Here is a 21,031-nt window from a genome sequence, read left to right on the forward strand (position 1 = left end):
CACAGTTAGTGAGTTGGGAATTAGTTTTTGGGAATATCTGAGAAGTACTATTGCAATAGGAAGGTGGTGTGGGAGAAAAGGAGGAGTACAGCAAACCAGAAGAGAGCAATGGATCTTCTTTCAGTTTTGGTCACTTTTATTAGATTGCCCCAAATTTACATGCAACCCCAGACTGGATAAACGCTCCCCATGTTTTATCATTTGACCCTAAATAACTTACATGCAGTAACAGAGTCCCATATGTCTGATAAAGTATGCCAAAGTAGTAGTCTCATTCCTTTGGAGATTAGTGTGCTCTTTTACTGTCTATTAAAATATATTTCCATAGATTAATACATGCAATATTGCCCATTTATGTAGTGGATGATAACAAATTTAACCAACTAGTTCAAATGCTCTAGAGCTGGATCTGTTTGTCTCTTGTCGATTTGAGGTTTTTTCCTTTCTTGAAAATGTGTTTGTTATTATCATAGGTCAGATGACAATGATTGTGGGTCAAGTTGGCTGTGGAAAGTCATCACTTCTACTTGCTATACTGGGAGAGATGCAGACACTGGAAGGAAAAGTTCACTGGAGCAAGTATGTTTCATATAGCCATTGATTCCTGTAATCGTTTAAAAAGGAGGTAGTTGGGATTTGCTGTGAGAAAGGTGAATTTGATGTCTCAGAACTGCATGTTGAATGATTATTATCACCCAGATCTTCACTGGAATAAGTCACCTGTGAACTTATAGAGGATTTTCTGTGCTGTTTTGCCATGGTTCAGAGCAGGCAGAACAAAATGCCTCAGGAAGAGAAAGAGGCTAGTCTGACAATTAATATCTAATATTAGACCTAGCAAATGACCTGAATAGAAAGGATATACTATTCCTGCTATCAAATAGGCTTCAATACTCATTATAATTGAAGTCAGCATTGTTATGATGCTACTGTATGCACCAGTGAAAGCATGACAGGATGGAACTTCTTCAGTCAAGTAGTATGTGTAGAGCACCAGCATACCCGGAAGGCTGTATTTCCTACTCAGTGATGCTGCTGCTGGAAGAGAAAAGGTGATATAACAACAAACATGTGAGCAATGCTTTTCCACTTCCCTGATACCTGCCCAAGCCTCACTTATGGAAGTCAGTGTTACTTTTCACAGTAACATATTCAGAAAGCAGCCTGAGAATGCCAAATACCTAAAGAGTAAAGGCTATGAAGAAGCTGTTGCTGAAGAGGAGCTGCCAGCGAGGTCAGGCCTTGGGATCCACATGGATTCAGACCCAGTGAATGAGAACTTCCTACAGAAACTAAGTGGGGCAGCAACTATACTTCCAGCCTAGGCAGGGCAGAGCCAGTGGAAGGGATGTGCTGTAACCTCAAGGCTTGTTCTTTGATTTTAAAGATCAATTCTGTTTCCTTTAAACTACCAAGCCAAACTCCTCTTAATTAGCTTTTCAAGGAGAAAGGATTAATTTTGTCACAGAGACCAATATTTAGTTGCCCCATCCCTTGACTAGTGACCTCGTCTGTCATTTTTTTCTTACAGCAATGTTGCAAGCTGGATTTTTTTGCTTTTCCTGTGCTAGTATGCGTGGCATTTTTGTTCTCAAGCTATATTTCACTGACTGCTGTTCTAAACATATGATCTCACTGGAGTAGCAGGTACACTTGGAGCCACGTCAAGACTAACTTTACTTATATGTGAGTTTAAGCTTTGAAGGAAAATGGATATGTATCTTATCATAGTTAATTTCTTTGGGATATATAATGAAGATTTTGACATCACAATCTGGCATTTTTTTCTGAGTAGTTAAAATACAAAGAATGAGTAGAGTGCACCTTAAAATTGTTCTCACCACTGTTTTCAAAGATATATTTGAAAAATGCTCACATTTTTCCTATAGAAAGATATGGAATTTGGGGAATATTCGAGAAAATGAGAGAATCTTAGAAAGATACTAATGGAAGTTTATGAAATATTGTGTAAGTTTCACATTGTTTGAGAGAGATTAAGATCATATTGTCAGTTGACTAGCAGTCTGTACATAACGAGGCAACTCAAGTTTTAGCAAGCATCTCAGGCCCTACTGAGTGACTTTTTTCATTGCAAACTACAATTTGATACTGTGATATAGCTGATGCAAACACAGTTATGTTCTGCTGATAATTTCAGACTGCCTGACAGACAGATGAATACAGAAGGATGCTTCAGGTATTTAACCAAGTGGATCCTGTATTTTACAAAACCATGATAAAGGTCCTGTTTACACTCTTAATTCCCTTTCCATGTGACTCCACATGCATGACTAACACAGCTACTGATCCAGGGGCGAAATGCAGGCTAAGTGAATTCCCCAGCAAATTCAGGTACAATAACACAGTAATAGTAATGATGGAAACATTATAACACAATATAACAGCCCGTTATATTGTGCTAATCCTGTAATGCATCATTGTGAAACTCCATCATGGGGCTTGAATACCCTGTTGCTGTTGTGATTGACTGCAGTGAGAGCTGTATGTCCTGCTGCTAAGTTTGTCACTGGTTTGGGATCTTAAGGAAAAAAAGCGTCTTAATGTAACTTTCTGTAAGAGATCTTGGCCAGGGTAAATCTTACAGGCCAGATCTCAGTTCTTCCACACTTATATGATATGCCTCAGACATATTATAGGCCTTAGAGAAGGAGCTGGCTTTTTGTTTTCCCAGTGCACAACCAGCTAGAGAAACTTCTCAAACACTGTAAGCATAAGCTGTCACCAAGCAGTGGTTCAGCTGATGTTGTTTCAGATATGAGTTATTAAGTCTGTACAGGAACAGATGTGGAGAATATGCAGAGACATCAATTCCCCTCATGCACACCAAGCTTAACAGTCAGATTAGTCTCCAGCTGGCAAGCAGGGAAGAGTAGCTAAGTGGAAGCCCTTTATCTGGTATACATTTTCTGCACACTGAACTGGTTTCCGTGCAAACAGGTTGTTGTGCTGGATAGTATTTGTGTAGATGTTTGGTCCTTGTCTTGCCTCAAATTTCTTGACTATATTAGCAGAGGGGATGGTTTGTTCTGCTTTTACAGTGATATCCTGGAGATTTTCTATTCCTTTATTCTCCTTCCTCTGGGTTTTGTAGGCCAATGGAATCCAGGCCTGGTCAGAGATGCATTAGTCTATTTTTAAAAGTCCAGAGCTTAAAGTTAGAAGTGATCCAAACTTCTTTTTTACTTTTCTTTAAAGCCTTGATTTAAATTTATATCTATATTATTTTATTTTATATATTCAAAATCTTATAAAAATTACTAATTAATCTAATAAATTTGGTCTTTCCTACTGTTTCAGACTTGAACTTATCATGCCCTATTTTAGGGAATATGTATATTTTATAGTACAGATAAAAAGATAAGTATAAATAGCCACATTTCAATAAATAAGGCAATTAAAGCAAAGATTAGTAATCCCAGTGGGCAAATAAAATACTCTTTTTAGAAACCTCAGGAGCTTCCATTTCAGCCCACTCCCATGCTCTGCAATCACATCACTCTTTCAGAGTCAGTAGAGTGATGAAGTATAAGACCAAATACTTAATGTCCTTATTTGTGAGGGCCCCAGTTCAGTAAAACTCTTACATGTGTTTATTCATGAGATTACTGAATGTGGGTTCTCACAGAAATCTCATAATTTGAGAGAATGAAAATTTATTTTTCAAGCTAAGCATGGAATGAAAGAAGAAACCAAGAAAGAAGTGCTTAAGAAACTGAGATCCTAAACACTCATTCAGATAATCTATTTGATTATAATGACAAGCATATTAAATCTGGTTTGGAATTGCAAAAAGCCTTGTAAGGCTGTGTCCAGTTTTTGTTAAACTGTACTTTAGAGGGCACTCCCAAATGTATACATGAAAGCATTATGCCTTTCTTTACCAGTCAGATGCTCTGCTGATAAAAGCTTGGGGCTTTTCAATAGAGAAAATTTAGGTCATCTCCATTTTTGTTTGGCTTGACCTAATTTCCAGCCTCTTTCAAATCTCTCTTTAGAATCCATCTTTTGCTTTCTTGTAGCTTGTTTCCATTGTAGAGAAGACTGGAAGCTTCTGCTGAATAAAGGACCGACTCTAGTGAAGGCATGTTTATCTTCAGCCTCAATTTATAGTTCTTCTGAGATAACCAGCAGGGCCTATTCATCTCTGATGTAGAATCTTCTCTGTTGATTGTTGAATGAAGGAAACATACTGACTGTGTCCTTTAGGAGGCATGAATTATCAAAGTTCTCAGAGAGCTGATGTGCAGCAAAGAAAGGAACATGTTTCAGTTCTGGCATCTTAGAAAGATGCATTCGTAAGCCTGGCATTACAAGGGCTCTGCTATTAGAATTTCTATGCCTTTTGCCAGACTTGGATCCTCTGCTTATAAGTGCAGCTGCAGTTACTGGTATCCCAGCAGGAAAGCAGACATTTCTCTCTCAGCAGTAAAATATTTCATCTGGATGATTCATAGACTTGGGGGAGGAGGATTTCTTTGTTTCCTTCTTTTTTTCTTTTTTTTTTTTTTTTTTAAGTCAGTCAAATAATATATCAGTATCAGTTTTCTAGTCCCTTCTAATGCCTGTTTCCATTTACCTGGCATAAACTTACTCTTTTAGGTTTTGCACTTTGCAGTGATGTGTTGCTATGGCTGGACATGAGCCCTATTGCTGGTCCAGACCTGCTTTGACTACCATTTCATGTTCTCAACACTGTTACTAAGTCAATTAACAGAGGAAACTGCAAAGTAATCCATGTTATTACTGCTGTTGCCTGCTCTTCAAAACATATTTCATGGATATGATCCTTAAGAAGTGGAGGTTGGCAAGGAAAGTCTATGTGTTGTAGTGCCATGCATGGCTTCATGCAGCCTTAGTGCTATAAACAGTTTCAAAATCTGTTCTGATTCAAAAGTGTATCTGCAAAGCTTACCTTTGCTCCAGGAGAAATTTGACAGTAGTTGCTAACTTTTGCAGGCAACTTTTGCAGGCAACTTCCAACTTCTGTGTGAGGAAGCTAACTTATTTGCTTGTCAACCTTTTATATGCCCAGGCAGTATTAGTAATTCCATTTTTAATAGGTTTTGCAATACACTTTTCATTTTTAATACATTTCATAACATAACTTGCCTGTTTAGCCACTATGCACTATAGATATGAAACTGCTGTACTTAGAATAAATCTACGCTTTTACTTAGAACTTATTTTCCCTTTAAGAGCAACAAAACAAAAAAAAAAATAAACTGATGTTGAGTCCTTAAAATATGTACTTAACTCCAGTTTCTGTATGTAAATCTAGCACAAAATGCTATTCTCTGTAGTTTCTGCTTACTAAATGTCATTTATCATAACTTACAGTGTAAATGAAACTGAATCTTCTTTTGAAGCACCCAGAAGGTATTATTTCTATTTTTAGTGTATCATAATACACTCATTCATTTCTTCAGAATTTCCTCAAACCTTCATCTTTGTAGCCTTCAGCCATCTCTGTGTTTTCTTATTGTGTTATGGTCATTTACCTCATGATTAACTGACAGATTGTGTTAAACCTAGTGGATCCCAAACTTCTCCAGCCATTGTACCACTACCTCAGTCTTGTCTGAAAGATGTTCGGTGCTCTCAGCTCATTTGACATCGCTGGGAGTTTAGTGTGCTCCGTATCTTGCACGCCAGGACTTCAGATGTAAGACATCATTACATGTACTCTCCCATGTGACTGCATGTTTTCTGATCAGCACTGGGTTTCATGTTGCTTGTAACCCAGTTTGACAGTTGCGTGATGAAGCAAGAAAGGGAGCTGGTTGTGCTCCAGCTGAAGTCAAGTGGTGACTCCAGCCCTAGCTTTAGGGAAAGGGCCTGCAAGTTGAAAGGAAGGACAAACTAAACTAAAAACATGTCATAAATGATAGAGAAGTAGTGGCACACATAGCTGTGGTTGGGAGCCCACACCATGATTTGCTACCTGATAACCCTGAGGGCAGATTTCATACTAGTGCATACTGAACTGCTAAAACTCTTAATTAAAATTCTGGGGATACTACTGGCTGCTTCTAACTAGCTATTTCTCATACTCTAGCACCCTTTCTCTCAGCAATTCCTAGATGCTTACACACAAATCTGTATCAGATGATTGGTTGGAAGAAAGAATGTCAAAGAGACTGAGAAGGAAGATGGGTGTTCAGATCCACAAGCTGGTACCAGTTCGCATCACCTTCCTCACATGTCTTGGGCATCTTAGGAAAATGTCTGAAATTACATGACCTTTTTTGCTGCTGTACATAGGCAAAACCACCAGAAGTAAAAACTCTTCATATCCCTATTGTACACATCATTAGGTATTTAAACATGTTTAAAGTATGTCTAAAAAATACTTGGGAGATCACAGTGATTACTTCCTAACCTGTATTGAACTGCCCTCTTTCCAACATCTATGAATCCACTGAAGATCTACAGACTTAACGGAAAAAAGCATTCACTAAGAAAGAAGTATTTTGTGTGTATGGCCACGTAAAAAAATCTGAAAGTTCAGAAAGCAGCAAGTCAAGGGTACCAATTCCATTAGACCAGTGCCTTTTCATTAACTGTTATAATGTTAGAGAAAAAAAACAAACCAAATATCTATTCTTGTGAGAATTTATTTTGATTATTTATAATTTGCCTTTGGGTTGAAATTGCAGTTACTAGATTGAGGTAGGTACCAGCCATGTATAGAATAGCATACAACCGAGAGTGTAGATTTTGCCATCAGGTGAGAGTGGGTGCTGTTCTAACAAAAGAATCTAACTTAAAATTCTTCCCTTCAATTCACAGTTGCTTGGCCTATGTGTTTCCCTGTATTTCTATGAATGCACTTAAACAGATTTTCAGACATTTCATAATATGGATGCTTTGCTTTCTACTAATGCTCTTTATCTGTCTGCAGCAGAAACAGATACTCAGTGGCTTATGCAGCTCAGAAGCCATGGCTGCTGAATGCAACTGTGGAAGAAAACATTATCTTTGGGAGCCCATTTAATAAGCAGAGGTAAGTATCAACTCCCTTGCAAAAACACCTGGCAGCTTCTTCTGAAGGGTTTTTTGGCTTCTCCTTCTGGAAGAAGTTTGCAGGTTCCAAAAAATATCAATGCACAATAACACTGAGGTAGATTTAGCTAACTTGACTTTACCCATCTCAAGGGAAGTTTTCTGTTTTAAATCAGTCTTTCAAGTCTCCCCTTCCAACCAGAGTGCATGTCTAAGATATTTATGAGAAATCACACAACAGCAGTGGCTCTCCATGAAATACAGCAGAAGCCATATGTGTATTTTTCAAGCAGCTAAAGTTAGGTGAGGTGAATCCCATCTTTGAAGACTATTGACATGTTTTTGTTTTGTTTAATGGAGTCTGAGGTTGCCAGAGGAATCTGGAAATAGGGATTCAGGCATGTTTCCACTGAGTTTATGTGCTAATCCTGCTGTGATCATGTTACTGGAGTAAACACTTTACAAAAACACTGCATGTATGAAGATAGGGTGCCTCAAGTAAATAACCTTAAATCTTCCTTGAGAAATACAGGAGAAAAGAGTGTGAAAGCTGAGGTGCATGGTTTCTGTTGTTCCTATCCAGCACTTGCTTCTTGTGCCCTTCAAAAAGGTCAGCTGACAAATACAGTGGAAAAAGTGACTTGGCTTGAGGAAAACAAATTGCTGATTTTTTCTAAGGCAACACTCTCTCTGTTTAAAGTTATTAAAAATACATCTCATTCATCTCAGAGTGCGCTTTGTTAACATGTATGACTCCATTCCTACTTGGTAAAAGTTAGCAAATATATTAAAATCCAGATAAGTATCTAAAATTTCAGGGACCAGATTCTTCAGCTACTGCATCCATCAGCCTAACTTCAAGCACACCAAAAGGGCCAGGCTGAATTACACCATTCAAACAATCTCATTATCTGCAATACCCCACAGACCTAGAAATCTAACAACAAATTTCAAGGTTTTGCAAGTGTTTTCCTGGTTCTGGCAAGATCATAAGGATGTATTTGTTCTGTAATATCACGCAGAAGTAAATGAAGGGGCATCCAAAGGGGAAAAAAATAATAGCACATTGAAAAATGGCTTCAAATACTCTGGAGTCCAGCAAAACAGCTCAATGATAAGGAAGAATGTACTCAATAACTTACATAATTGAATCTTTAAAAAGCAGGTTTGCCAATAAAGATCTCTAATAAATGTCAAGTTTTAGATGCTTAGTTTACAATGCTCCATGATTAATCATTGAATAATCATTTTGTCCCATTAATTTTTGCAATTACCCAACCATCAGAGCCATAATAACTTGGCAGTAAATTCAAGCTGGAGGCTTTTATGTTAGCAAAGTAAGTGGCTGATTAATCAATGGCAATGCTCATGTTGTTTTTACAGGTACAAAGCTGTTACAGATGCATGCTCTCTGCAGCCTGACATTGACTTATTGCCATTTGGTGATCAGACAGAAATTGGAGAAAGGGTAAATAATATAAATGTGGTTTTGTCTGCTTAGACTAAGTATGAAGAAGGTGCTCTCTGATGTCACTCAGACAGATCAAGTCTGTATCGGGCTTCAAGCCTGGTAGAGAATTGTAATTCACCAGGAGTTACTGAAAAAAGTTGAAAACATTTTGCTTCTTCAGGTGTTTCTCAAATGGTATTTTTTTATCAGTCTCCTATATTCTGCCTGTGGAATTTGACGCTAGTATTGGTTGCATTTTTCAATCTAAGAAGCCTTCTGTGCTAAAAGAAGCTCTTCATAATTTACACTTACCCATAATTAGTTGTTGCTGAGTAATAATTTTTCTTCTGATGTTGTATAAGGATTATGTTTATCAACAGCATTAGTATTTTAATGAAGCTTTTTATTTTTATTCAGCTCTACACAGTTGTAAAAAAAAAATCACATTTCCAAAGTCCTATCATGATGTTTATTCAAATATGGGTATTTCTCATCCATTATATTCATTAGGGGATTAATTTAAGTGGTGGACAACGACAGAGAATCTGTGTAGCTCGAGCACTCTATCAGAACACCAACATTGTCTTCTTGGTAAGATTTTTCTTTTTCACATGGAGCATGGGAAGTTAGTAATAAAACTGTCATTCCTTATATTTAGCTTTAGAAAAATGTATGTTAGATTAGAAAACTATAGGGACTTGTACTGAACTCCAAATCCAAATTATAGAGTTAGCAAATAAACATCCAGCAGAGGCAGTGTCAGCCCATACTGGAAGGCTGGTGAAGGTGGGATTTCCTACAGAGGTTAACACTGGAAGAGTAGAATAGTTAACTTCTGCACATTCTCAGTGGTGACCTGCTATCAACATAGTCCCACTGAAATAAACAGGACTTTTGATAAGAAAAATCACCATAATGCAACTACTTGTGAGCAATGAGCAGACTGAGGGTTCAGCGCTCTCGTGCAGTGAATTTGGACAAACTTTTTCTTCTCTATTACTTACTTCAGGACATGTCAGGAATTTCAGGAGGTTATTGTTCATGAAGGGGCTGTTTGAGCCTCTTCAAAATCAAGCAAGGACTTCTGTTCTTAGAGAAAAAGTGTTTCCATATTAATATCCTTATCTGTCTTTTTGGTAGCCACACTCACTCAAAGGCTGACACATCTGCAGTTTACTTTGGAGGAAATTAGAACAGTTCCTAACTCTGCTTTAATTTTACTGTGTTAGTTTCTCATCAAAATTAGGCCTAAGTTTGGCTCTGGATCCTGGCATTCTCAAATTTGCATGGGTAATTTCAGTTCTGGTGTTCCTGAGCAGGATGACTCCACACTGTCAGTGTGGCCCTAGCACTGAACACACCCAGATGTCAAAAATTAAGTGAGTCCATTGCTATGAACTGAACAGCAATGGATTATAATTTACTTTCACAGTGCAGCTCTCTGACTAGGTCTTTCTCATTAGAGTGATGAAATGTTTGTAATAGCAAATGCTTTCTATTAAAAAGAAAAACTCTTGAAAGAAATAAAACCAATTTTTGTATCCTGTTATAATACAATTTTTTATTTTTATTTAATTACAGGATGACCCATTCTCTGCACTGGATATTCACCTAAGTGACCATTTAATGCAGGAAGGGATTCTGAAGTTTCTGCAGGAAGACAAGAGGACTCTTGTTCTGGTGACACATAAGTTACAATATCTACCACATGCTGACTGGGTAAGAGAAGAGATGCCAACTTCTTCTCAGTGAGGGTGACGGAACACTGGAACAGGCTGCCCAGGGAGGTTGTGGAATCTCCTTCTTTGGAGACATTCAAGACCCGCCTGGACACGTTCCTGTGTAACCTTATCTAGGTGTTCCTGCTCCGGCAGGGGGATTGGACTGTGATCTTTGAGGTCCCTTCCAATCTCTAACCTACTGTGATACTGTGATACTGTGATGCCATGATGCAAGTTTGCTAATGAGGAGCGTCCACCTGAAGCTCGCAACATGACACTTAATGAGATCACTATTTTTCTCTGTAATAGATTCTCTCCTTAATTCCATATGTCATGTGGCTAACTGCCAGTTTATATAATATAGATCTTACAATAGAAGGAGCAATTTTATTTTTATATTATTTGTGTAGCATTTTTTGATTGAAAGCCACCAGAGAATTATGACTTGAGAATATGACTATTATTATGTCTTGTCCATGGTTTTTACAAGTAAGCATGGCTTATAGAAATTTAATTTTATCAGCTGTGTCAACAAACTGAAGAAGTTATTAATAAAATACCGAATAAAATTAACACAGAAATTTCCATAATGGTAATCTCACCAATACTGAGACATGTGTTGTAGGATCCAGGTCAGTGATTATGGTGTCTGTGTTGCTGAGTAGAGCTATTGACTGCTTTCCTCCCTAGATCATAGCAATGAAAGATGGCATGGTGCTTAGAGAAGGGACACTAAAGGATATCCAAAACAAGGATATTGAGCTATATGAACACTGGAAAACCTTGATGAATCGCCAAGATCAAGAATTGGAAAAGGTAAAAAGGAGCATTTTGGGGAAGAATGATATTTCTAAAAAGAAATTTTCAGCTAATTTCTGAAAAAAACTCAAGCAATGACAGAAAGCAAATTTTAAATTAGACATTAGAAAAAAAAGCACATAAACTCTAAGGAACTTTAAGGACTGGAATAGATTGTCTAGGAAGTATGTGATATATCTGTCATGGGTGGGAAGTATAATTACATTAAGCAAACATGCTTTTGTAATATGGTACACAACTGATCCTTTGCTGGGGCAAAGGATGGAGTAAGAATCTTTTTAAAGTGTCTCAGTCTCTTATTCTGTTATTGCCATGAGCATTTACCTAAAAATTATTTTTGAAGTTTTTAACTTCAGAGGAGTGGGAATGAAAGAATAGAAGAGAGGGAAGTGAACAAAGCAAGTTTTTCTGAAAGATAAACCTTAAAATAATGTGCTTTCACATTCTATGAACTAAAAGATCCAAATAAAGTCTCTTTGAGGTTACTGTTGGTGCTACCACAGTGGCAGACAGCTAAGTTCTCAATGAATAAATTTCTTTACTACAGGATATGGAAGCTGACCAGACTACTCTTGAGAGAAAAACCCTTAGAAGGGCCATGTACCCCAGAGAATCCAAATCACAACTGGAAGATGAAGATGAAGGTATGTTTGATCATTTCAGCTTATTTTCTTTATTACTGTGTTTCATTGCCTTTTCACTTGAATAGCTGGCAGTTCTTAGCAATGAAGTATAAAGACGTTAATAACATTTGATATTAACAGTGGAAAGTCCAATACTTCTACTTGTTACAATATGACTTGTTTAAGGGATTCTCCATATGTTTGTCAAAAATAGTGCAGCAATTAGAGTGTACCAAAAGAAGTTAATTTCTTGCATACTCATACTGCCTAGAGGTATTGAGAAGCAAGACAGAAGTAAAATAAGAGGAAGAACTGTAACACCTCTAAAGTGGGGCAGGAAGCAGAAGAATTGGACATCAGCAGCTGGCAATGAGGGCAATCAAGAATATACCTGGGATGTTAGACCAGGCCCAAAGGGAGTTGTCGTCCCTGGCAAGCAGAAAGCTTGTGCTAGGGAAGAGAACAGGCAAACTGCAGCCTTCACCTTAACTCAGCAGGAGTCCTAATTGCAGGGATTATCATGGTGATGTTGGCTGGAGTGATCACAGAATGGCCACAGTGCTTCCTTGTTATTCATCTGGCAACCCTCACAATGGGCTGCCATCTGAAGTCATAGGTCTTTATATCCTGGATTGCTCCATTTTAAAGGGATTCCCAATCACTATACAATAGGCAGAGCTGGAGCCAGAGTCCTTAAGATGGAAATATTTTGTTGGCTTCATGCTTCTCTGGTGGAGCTGAGCAGAGCACCTTTTACTATGTGCAGTCATCAGTACACTTTCTCAGTTTAATTTCTGAGGAGTTTAGGTTGAGGTTATTCCCAAGCCCCTCATTTCAGTCTGTGGAAGAAAACCTTGACAAAAACCTGTATCTTCATTGTGGGGTATGATAGAAAACACAAGAAAAAGAAGGCATGTTCATATAGTCCACAGAAGGCCTGCAAAAAGCAGGCATCACATCATTCAGATCAGAAAACACATAACAGAAAACAATTTCTTCAGGACAGAAATATAACCTGGCATTGCATTCCAGGTCATCCATACTTATTATGTGACCTGGGGAATATACACAAAGTCTCTGTGTCCCCAGAAGTGTATAATTTCACCTTTCAAGAAATGACAAAATCACTAATTATGTTTTAATGCTCAAAATCAGAAATGAGTGGAAATGCTGTTAGTTCAGGGATGTCAAGAGCAAGTCAGTATTTTTCTTCCCCAGATGCAGCCTTTAAGCTTGTGAGATGTATACTTCTTACTTGGAAAAAAACAATTTTTAAATGCCATGCTCATGCACCTCTGAAATACATATTTCCTGTTGCAGCAGTCGTCCACCAACTGTATATCAGTATAATGGGAACTATTATCATTTTTTCATAGTCAAAACTCTTGAATAAAGGGAATATTCAACTCTCATGCAACAGATGATGGAGACTCTGGAGAGAAAGTTTTGGGTAGCTTTCTAGAATCTTCCATGCTACCCAAAGTGCTCTGCTGACTCCATAATAAAAGCAGCTGAACAAATTGGGAAAGGCCTAGTGTCTACTATAAGTAGTCAGTACTGAAGACCTGATTTACAAAAATATTAACAAAACTCTATAGAGTTGTGCAAAGAGCACAAGGGAAGTCTCATGAAAATATGTCTGAAGTGCTTGTTTTAAATGACAAATTGAATTTTGCCATTAAAACTAAAATTCAAAACAAAAGAAGTTAACCAAATCCGGTAAAACCAAGTATAATTCCTAATATTGAATCTGTGCTAACTTGATCAAATGTCTGACTCACAGAGGAAGAAGAGGAAGAAGATGAAGATGATAATATGTCAACTGTCATGAGGCTCAGGACAAAGATGCCATGGAAAACCTGCTGGAGATATCTAACCTCTGGAGGATTTTTCTTGCTCTTTCTGATGATTTTCTCGAAGTTGTTGAAACACTCAGTTATAGTGGCCATAGATTACTGGCTTGCTACTTGGACATCCAGGGACAATGCAAATGAAGTCAGGAATGCTGATGATGATAAGAGCACAAATAAGGTAGGCCATATCTTGATGCTTGACAGGGCAAAAATACAAGAAAAATATATGCTCAAAAGTAATTATTTGCTGTTCATCTAGAAGCCAGCTAGACTGGACAGATACGTATACTGAGATTGATTATTATATAGGCTGGATTAACTTTTCATGCTAAAAAATAAGACAATTCAAATTTTATTAATCTTTCCAAACATGCAAAACTGAAACAGAAGCTGGTGTTTGATGTAAGAAAAATGATTGACTTTTTGAAGAAATGAATCTCATACTAAACTTTTCCATCTGTATTTTTTAACACTTAAGTCAATGACCCCATTTTCCTAAGTACTGGCTCTCCAGTAATGTCCTGTCAGGGGAAAAAAAAAAAAAGTCTTCAAATTTACTGCTTAAATAAAATCTCCTTATAACTGTAAATTTGAGTCATATACAAATATCTCACTGGAATCCACTTAGTGTACTTTCAGAAGACTTAAATGTGTTGTAACCCTGGTAGATTAGTTTGGGATCTGCTCTGGGAATTTTTGTGGTGCTTGAATTTAATAAAGTGGAACTTTCTAACATCTCTCAAATGCTTTAAATCTTGAGAGGTTCTACTTTGGTTGTCTAAGCTTCTTGACTATCAGTTTGTGTACTTTTGTATTTGTCCAGTTAGTCAATCTTCACAGTTCTAAGTACTATGACTTCAAGGTCTTGAAAGTTACTCATCAGTAGGTTGAGGGATCTTAGTACTGCCAGATCTTCTAATTATGTGAACTTAATGAATTGCAGTTCCATCATAGTTCTTTTATTTATGAAAGATTCTATTAACAAAATTATGTCATATAAGAGATGTGACATACTAGCTACTTGGTACCACATACCTGGGAAACTTCCTAGTGAAAAAGAGAAATGTGTGTTTATTTATAGGATTGATTTATTTGTCATTTTATTAGACTTATCATGTAGCTGTCTTCAGCATCCTCTCTGGAGCAGGAATTGTCCTTTGTCTCATCACATCTCTGACTGTGGAGTGGATGGGCCTCACAGCAGCCAAGAACCTACACCATAATCTCCTTAACAAGATCATCCTTGGGCCAATTAGGTACAATAAAAATAATGTTCCTCCTGAAGAGTTACAGTCAATGTTACAGTCAAAAACTATTGTTTTTGTAAATGAAAGGTTAGTCTTGTGAAAAGTTCTTGCATTTGCCCTGTTTTCTTCAAGCCCTAAAAAATGAAAATGACTAGTAAGCTAATCAGAAGAAAAAAATCAATGTAAGAACATGTGAAATTCAGCTGAGTTCTGGTGCCCAGTACTATGCAGGAAGGTTGAGTAGCAGCCAGGGAAAGGTCATGATCTTTAGAGGGGATCTTCAGTCTTGAGGGAGCATGGATGAAGGAGCAGGATGAAAGAGCAGGAGGCAAGATGGTAAGTTTTTGGAAGAGGAGACTTAGTTTTCAGGGAGAATGACAAAAGAGCATTTAGAAAGTCAGGGTGCAGACATTATGATCTGTTATTTATCACTTGGTTTTAGAAAATGGCTGCATATCGTTCTGTGTTCTGTCTGACTGGGCTCTTTATCCAAAACTGGAATTCCTTTTAAGGTAACTTTTTGTTTCTAATTTTTTCAACAGATTCTTTGACATGACTCCATTGGGGCTAATTCTAAATCGCTTCTCTGCTGATACAAATATCATTGATCAGGTAGACATATCAATACATTCTGTTTTATTACGTCTTGGCTTTGTAAATTTTCATTTAGCTACTGAATAAGATGATTTATTAGAATATTCAATGGAGAAAGGCAAAAAGAAGCTCTGGGAATGGTAATAGAAAATGCAAAATAGAAAGCACACATATTAGTAATAAAGGTGGGTAACCGTTAGAATAGGCATGGTGGGAGATGGTGGCTCTTAATTTCCTCAGATGCAGCCTGGCTGCTTATGTTGGAAGATATGGATTAGAAAAACACTAGATTTTGGGCTCAAAACAGTATAGAATATAATAACTAACTATATGGGGTTATAATTGACAAGTAAATGTTGCACCCTGGCTGTAGCAAATGTGAATTTACAGCATTCAGGGAGAGAAAGGGATGCTTTCACTATGGCTCTGAATTAAAATGTCTGGATGAACAATAATCCTGAATGTAAGGGTGATGAGAACATGGAAGGAAAATTAGAGGCTCTGAGAAAGAACATTCTGTTCCTCTAAATATTTGGGATATCAAGAATAATTTTCTCTTTCTTTCCAATTAAATGAGGTGCAAATGTCTCCTATTTCCCTGTGATCTTTGAATCACTGACCTTTAAAAAAAACACTACAGACTTTTTAACCCCTGCTTATTTTAATAGTAAACGCACAGAAATATAAAGGCTCCTGACATAAGGAGAATCAGTGAGCACATGGTGGTGTCATTCCACTTTCCCTACGGTCCTCTATAGAAAAAGGCATATAGGGGTATTACCAGTGGTTTTTGTGTTATGTATGGTTTTCATTTCACTCTAGCACATTCCACCTACACTGGAGTCTCTTACCCGGTCCACCTTACTGTGCCTGTCAGCCATCGGAATGATCTCCTATGCCACTCCATGGTTCCTTGTTGCGCTCGTGCCACTTGGGATAGCATTTTATTTCATCCAGAAATACTTCAGGGTTGCTTCCAAGTATGTATTAAAAAGCTGACCTGAAAATTTATTCTAGAAAAAAAAAATGTACATAAGAATTGCGATGTATTGTGAAGCTATAGGAGCTAGTATAAGAAGAAAATGACCATGGCATCCCACTTTTGATACTGAGATGATTGTGAGACATACAATGGAGGATGTTTCCAGGTGACATGACTACAAATGGAATATTTGGGAAGTAACACTAGTTGTATCACTTTTGTACACCATTTGCTGTAGAGTCAGATGAGCATGAAGTTTGTTAATCAACTGAGCCAGCTTGCATCTGGTCAAAGCTCCTCTTTGATCTTTTGAGGGTTAATAGAGAATGGAAAATAATTTCCTGGATAACATTAGTCATGGATTTTTCTTCATATTGGGAAAAAAACTCCACAGAAAATAATTCCAACTGTACAGCAACATTTCATATTCAGAATGGCTTGGCTGGTTATAGAGTACAATTTTTCAGCTGAACGAGTGTGATGATTTCTTAGCCATGCTTCTAGTGTTAAATTAATCACATAATTTGGTAAAACATCTAAAGAAAGCCATTAGAAGTTTTTTTCTTAAATTCAGTCATGATTTATAGCTGGATTTACTCCACTTTCTGATACTTAAAAATACCAATCAAGGTGCCTGCTGACCATCAAGAAAGCCAAAACAGTTAGCAGCTGTCTCTTCTGGTCCTGTCTTTGCAGTAGGCAGAGGGTAAAGCGTTAGCTGCTGTTTTGTAGTATCCAATTAAAAGACACAGTGATTTTCAACTCAGCATAGTAATACAGTTGGCTTCACAGTGAAAACACTTACTTAGGTAGACTGAGAAATAATTGTGTCAGTTATTCATCTTAAATCAATGGAGCAGGAGGGGCACAGAGTAACATGTCAGTAATTTAGCTTCACCTTACCCTACTTTTCATCACGTTTCCTCAGAATTTTCAAGGAGATTTATTAATGAGAAAAACCTACAATCAGAAAGCACACAAAAAAAATGTTTAATTCTGAAATAATTTGCTTAAATTCTCTGATTTTTTTTTTCAGAAACTTTGTTCTTTCCCTCCTGGGTTTCCAAAGTAAAGCTGTATGAGGCAGTACACCAGGTCTCAAGGTGGCTGAGGAATCAGCAGACCTGATTTTTTGTTTTAAATCCATTGTAGTCTTATGAGTGACACCCTGTCTTGCCTCACATAGCAGTGCACACAGTTTAAACTTCTTACTTAAAATACACAAAAGTAGGCAAAATCTGATGTATTAGACCTCAGGGAAATACTACTATTTATTTATTTAATATATGAGAGTAAATTCTCCATCTGTCTCCAAACTCAGTTTTCCCACATGCTGTACTAGTAGTCACACCATGCAAGATAGCAAAAGGTTAATCAGCTGTAAATCAGCACACACACATATACACCCATTGGCTCTGCAAGTGCATGACTACCTCACCCATTTTATTCCCTTACAGTTTTCTGGGGAAATCTTTCAACAAATGCTTTTTTTTCCCTTTTTTTAAATCTGTTTAAATTGACCTCTCTTAAATCATTTGTGAGGCATTCAAGGCTGATCTGTGCTCTTTCAATCCATAACAGAAATTAATACGTTCAATTTATTTCTAGAAAAAATAGTCTTGGGAAATGTAGGATGAAGGAATAGTTTCAGCCAGTATTTAGAACTTGGTTGCATGCAGTACTTCCTAGGCATATAAGCTTCACTAATTTTTAGAAATGCAAATATTTACAGATTTCTTGCAGCGCTTTGACTCTTTGTTGTATATTCTATTATATCTCTCAAAAACTTCTGTGTATTTTCCATCATAAATTTGAAAGAGGACATACTTATCATCAAAACATAAGCAGCAAATTCAGTTCTGTATACTGTAACATTCAGCATCATGGAGCAGTTATTTCTCCTGGCCTAGCTAAAACAGTATGCATAGTAAGAATTTGATAAAGAGTTTAAAAGTTCTGGCTTCTCTTCTGTTTATACAACTGGCTGCTATGCCAATGGCAGAGTGTTAGGGAAAGATGCATTTGCCTCTGTGGTTGGAAAACATTCCTGTTTCAGAAGACTGGAAATTTAGACTTAAATATTCTTGCCCCATGCATGTTTTGAAAACACCATGGCTGAATAATTGAGGGAATTTCTCATTCATATTATTTCTCTGTCATTGCTGTCTCTATTTAACCAATGTGGTAATGTTAACACTACTGTTATATTTTACATTCAGCATTTTGTGCTATTTACAGATACTCAAAGTAAGGCAAGGTTTATATGGAAAGGCATCCTTTTTGTTAGGCCAACAGATAAAGTTGCAATAAAACAGATAAATTTACAGATATACAAACTCTATTTTATACCTGATCTAAGAGCCACAAATAACATGCTATAAAGTTTAAAATCAGCGGTTCTAAATTTAAGTAATTATAAATTAGAATGTTTGAGGAGAAAAGGTAATTAAGATCTGGCTAAAATGGACAGCAGGTTCTTATCCGGGAGAGAGATGATAATGTCATTATCACGTGGGACAAAGAGAGCCTAGGTGTGACCAAAAGCTAAGTCATGGAGGAGCTGGGAGTTTATTCAAAGGCCCCTACAGCAAAAGGGAAATGTGACATTCCCATGTCAGTGTCTTTCTATACTACAGAAATGCTATTTTCTGTGATCCTGAAAAGAATATGTGCAATACATAAAATGTCTGTTCTTGTCTGCTATGCAATAAAATTTCTACAGAGATATTCACATTGTAATGGCTGTCTTGTTTTTCATACTCCCAGGGACCTCCAGGAACTTGATGACAGCACCCAGCTACCTTTACTCTGTCACTTCTCTGAGACAGCTGAAGGCCTTACCACCATTAGAGCATTCAGGTGAGAAAAATGAATGATGAGTGAGGCTTGGGGTTTGGTCTGGCCCATGAAGCTTGCTTGGAGCATGTCTGAGGGCAAATTGTTGGATTTGGTAAACTTTAAATAAGACATCTCAAAAAAGAGAAGAGATGCTGTTTTCCTATTGCTTTGCCATGTCTCTAAACACTTGTGCGTATTTTCAGTAACACTGATTTATCTGTATGGCTTTTACACTGAATTAAAGATTATGACCTTTTTAGGACACAATAATTAAACTTATAAGGTGTCTAGTTTAACCATGACTTACTTGGACAGTGAGGAGCAGGCACAGGCACCACTTCTTCAGACCCTCCTGCTACATCCCACAAGCTGTGCTATCCAAGTACCCCTGAACAATTTCTGTATTTAACCCACTCCTCAGTCAAACATCACTGTAGCACTCTCTAACTGAAAGTCAGTATACAACTTTGACAGACTTTCCAAGAAAACTACAGCAGAACAGAACTTGATGTTAGTATTGCGAAACCCAGCCTGTCAATCAAAACTGAAAACTAAATTCCACAACATTCAGAGAATTTTTCAAATTTTCAATGCATATATTTTTTTCTCTACTTCCTACAAAAAGTATAGGCCAAAATCTCCTTGTGTATTCGCTACATTATAGTTCATGACTTTGTCAAAGTGCCAGCTTGATGTTACTCCTCAGTAAGTGTAACTTGCGTTCATTCTGTACAAGATAGTATTTCAAGCCAGTGCAGATCTGCTATTTACACAGGTATTTGATCAACTTAACACTGTTTCAACCCTTTAAGCTAGCTTTACTCCCTAAGGTATTGGTACAGTGCTGTGGCAGGATAAGGAAAAATGTTGCTATGTTGAAGAGATGTGAGCCAGTGGTCAACAAGAAATGTCTTAACAAGCTTTATCAACCAGAATGATATACTGAAGCAGTAATTCATAATTAAGGCCTGATGCTGCTGTATGCTGAGTGCTTCCTGAGAGGTTCAGAGTGGCCTTTCATCACGTTATCTCATGAAAAAGATGGAGGAGCTTAGCACTTCTTGGGAGGGGTTTAACCTTTCCTTACCTTACGAAAAGACAATGTCGGCTTGGATGACAGAGAGCAAGAGGCAGCCCCAGGGAAGGACTAAGCATCATAACCATCACTTGAATATTCCAGGATCTCTGCTACTAAAAAAATCCACTTCATTTCCCTGCCTGTCCTCCACTGTCAACCAAACCTGAAGTCCCTGATGTTTTTGTCAGCAGACTCATATTTACTAATACTCCTGTTAGTCATCCTCTGCAGTTTTAGTTCAATATGTTCCAGGATAGTGTAGTCCCTCACACAACTTACCACAGAGTAGTACAATTGGATCAGAAAGCAATTTCGGTGACCTTTGCTGTTTGTCATCTGACAGGATAAAAGTCTAAAACTGCCTAGAAGATGAGCTGGAAGTGGATGAAAAGATACAGATTGAGCATGTCAGTTTTTCCGTTAGGAAAACAGGAGTTCTGCTGCCAGAAAAGCAGACAAGCAGAATAGTGCTTGTATCTTTGTTCCTCCCTTCACTCCTGTTACCAGTTGTTGTTTTAGGGAGATCGCTTGCCATGTTTACAAGCTGTGCAGAAGGAAACAGAGTACCAGTGGGAAAAGCAAATAAAATAAAAGTAAAAAGCAGTTTCTGGCAGAACAGGTGTTACAGGTGGTTCACAGCAGGGCCTGAGACTTTAAAATGGAAGAGCTTGCCATGATAAAACAGATTATAATCTGCTAAATGAAGTTCAGCTAGTTTATTCAGATGGGGGCATTTAAGAGACAGTAGAACATGAAACAACAAAATGGTTTCCATCTGCCTGCAGGTCCTACCTGAAGTACTG

The 21,031-nt window shown here is 37.5% G+C and overlaps 1 protein-coding gene across 9 annotated transcripts in view; it reads left to right on the forward strand.

The window, feature by feature from the left end:
* The window catches only part of ABCC9 (ATP binding cassette subfamily C member 9), a 74,313-nt gene that overhangs the window by 37,336 nt on the left and 15,946 nt on the right, over positions 1-21,031 (forward strand). For 4 of the 9 annotated variants that reach the window (XM_061353629.1, XM_061353628.1, XM_061353626.1 and 1 more), the window contains 14 exons: positions 474-579; positions 2,159-2,197; positions 5,359-5,397; positions 6,923-7,024; positions 8,407-8,491; positions 8,984-9,064; positions 10,055-10,192; positions 10,885-11,010; positions 11,561-11,657; positions 13,420-13,667; positions 14,597-14,745; positions 15,279-15,348; positions 16,153-16,310; positions 19,079-19,171. In XM_061353629.1, the coding sequence (XP_061209613.1) occupies positions 474-579; positions 2,159-2,197; positions 5,359-5,397; positions 6,923-7,024; positions 8,407-8,491; positions 8,984-9,064; positions 10,055-10,192; positions 10,885-11,010; positions 11,561-11,657; positions 13,420-13,667; positions 14,597-14,745; positions 15,279-15,348; positions 16,153-16,310; positions 19,079-19,171 (1,531 nt within the window). The remainder of the gene's footprint in view (positions 1-473; positions 580-2,158; positions 2,198-5,358; positions 5,398-6,922; positions 7,025-8,406; positions 8,492-8,983; positions 9,065-10,054; positions 10,193-10,884; positions 11,011-11,560; positions 11,658-13,419; positions 13,668-14,596; positions 14,746-15,278; positions 15,349-16,152; positions 16,311-19,078; positions 19,172-21,031) is intronic. The other 5 variants (XM_061353632.1, XM_061353631.1, XM_061353630.1 and 2 more) reach the window with 4 other exon arrangements.

Source organism: Neopsephotus bourkii, unplaced genomic scaffold (genome assembly GCF_033783945.1).
Source record: "Neopsephotus bourkii isolate Nb327-2 ecotype Australia unplaced genomic scaffold, CSIRO-AGI_Nbou_v1 NB_690, whole genome shotgun sequence".
NCBI lineage: Eukaryota > Metazoa > Chordata > Aves > Psittaciformes > Psittacidae > Neopsephotus > Neopsephotus bourkii.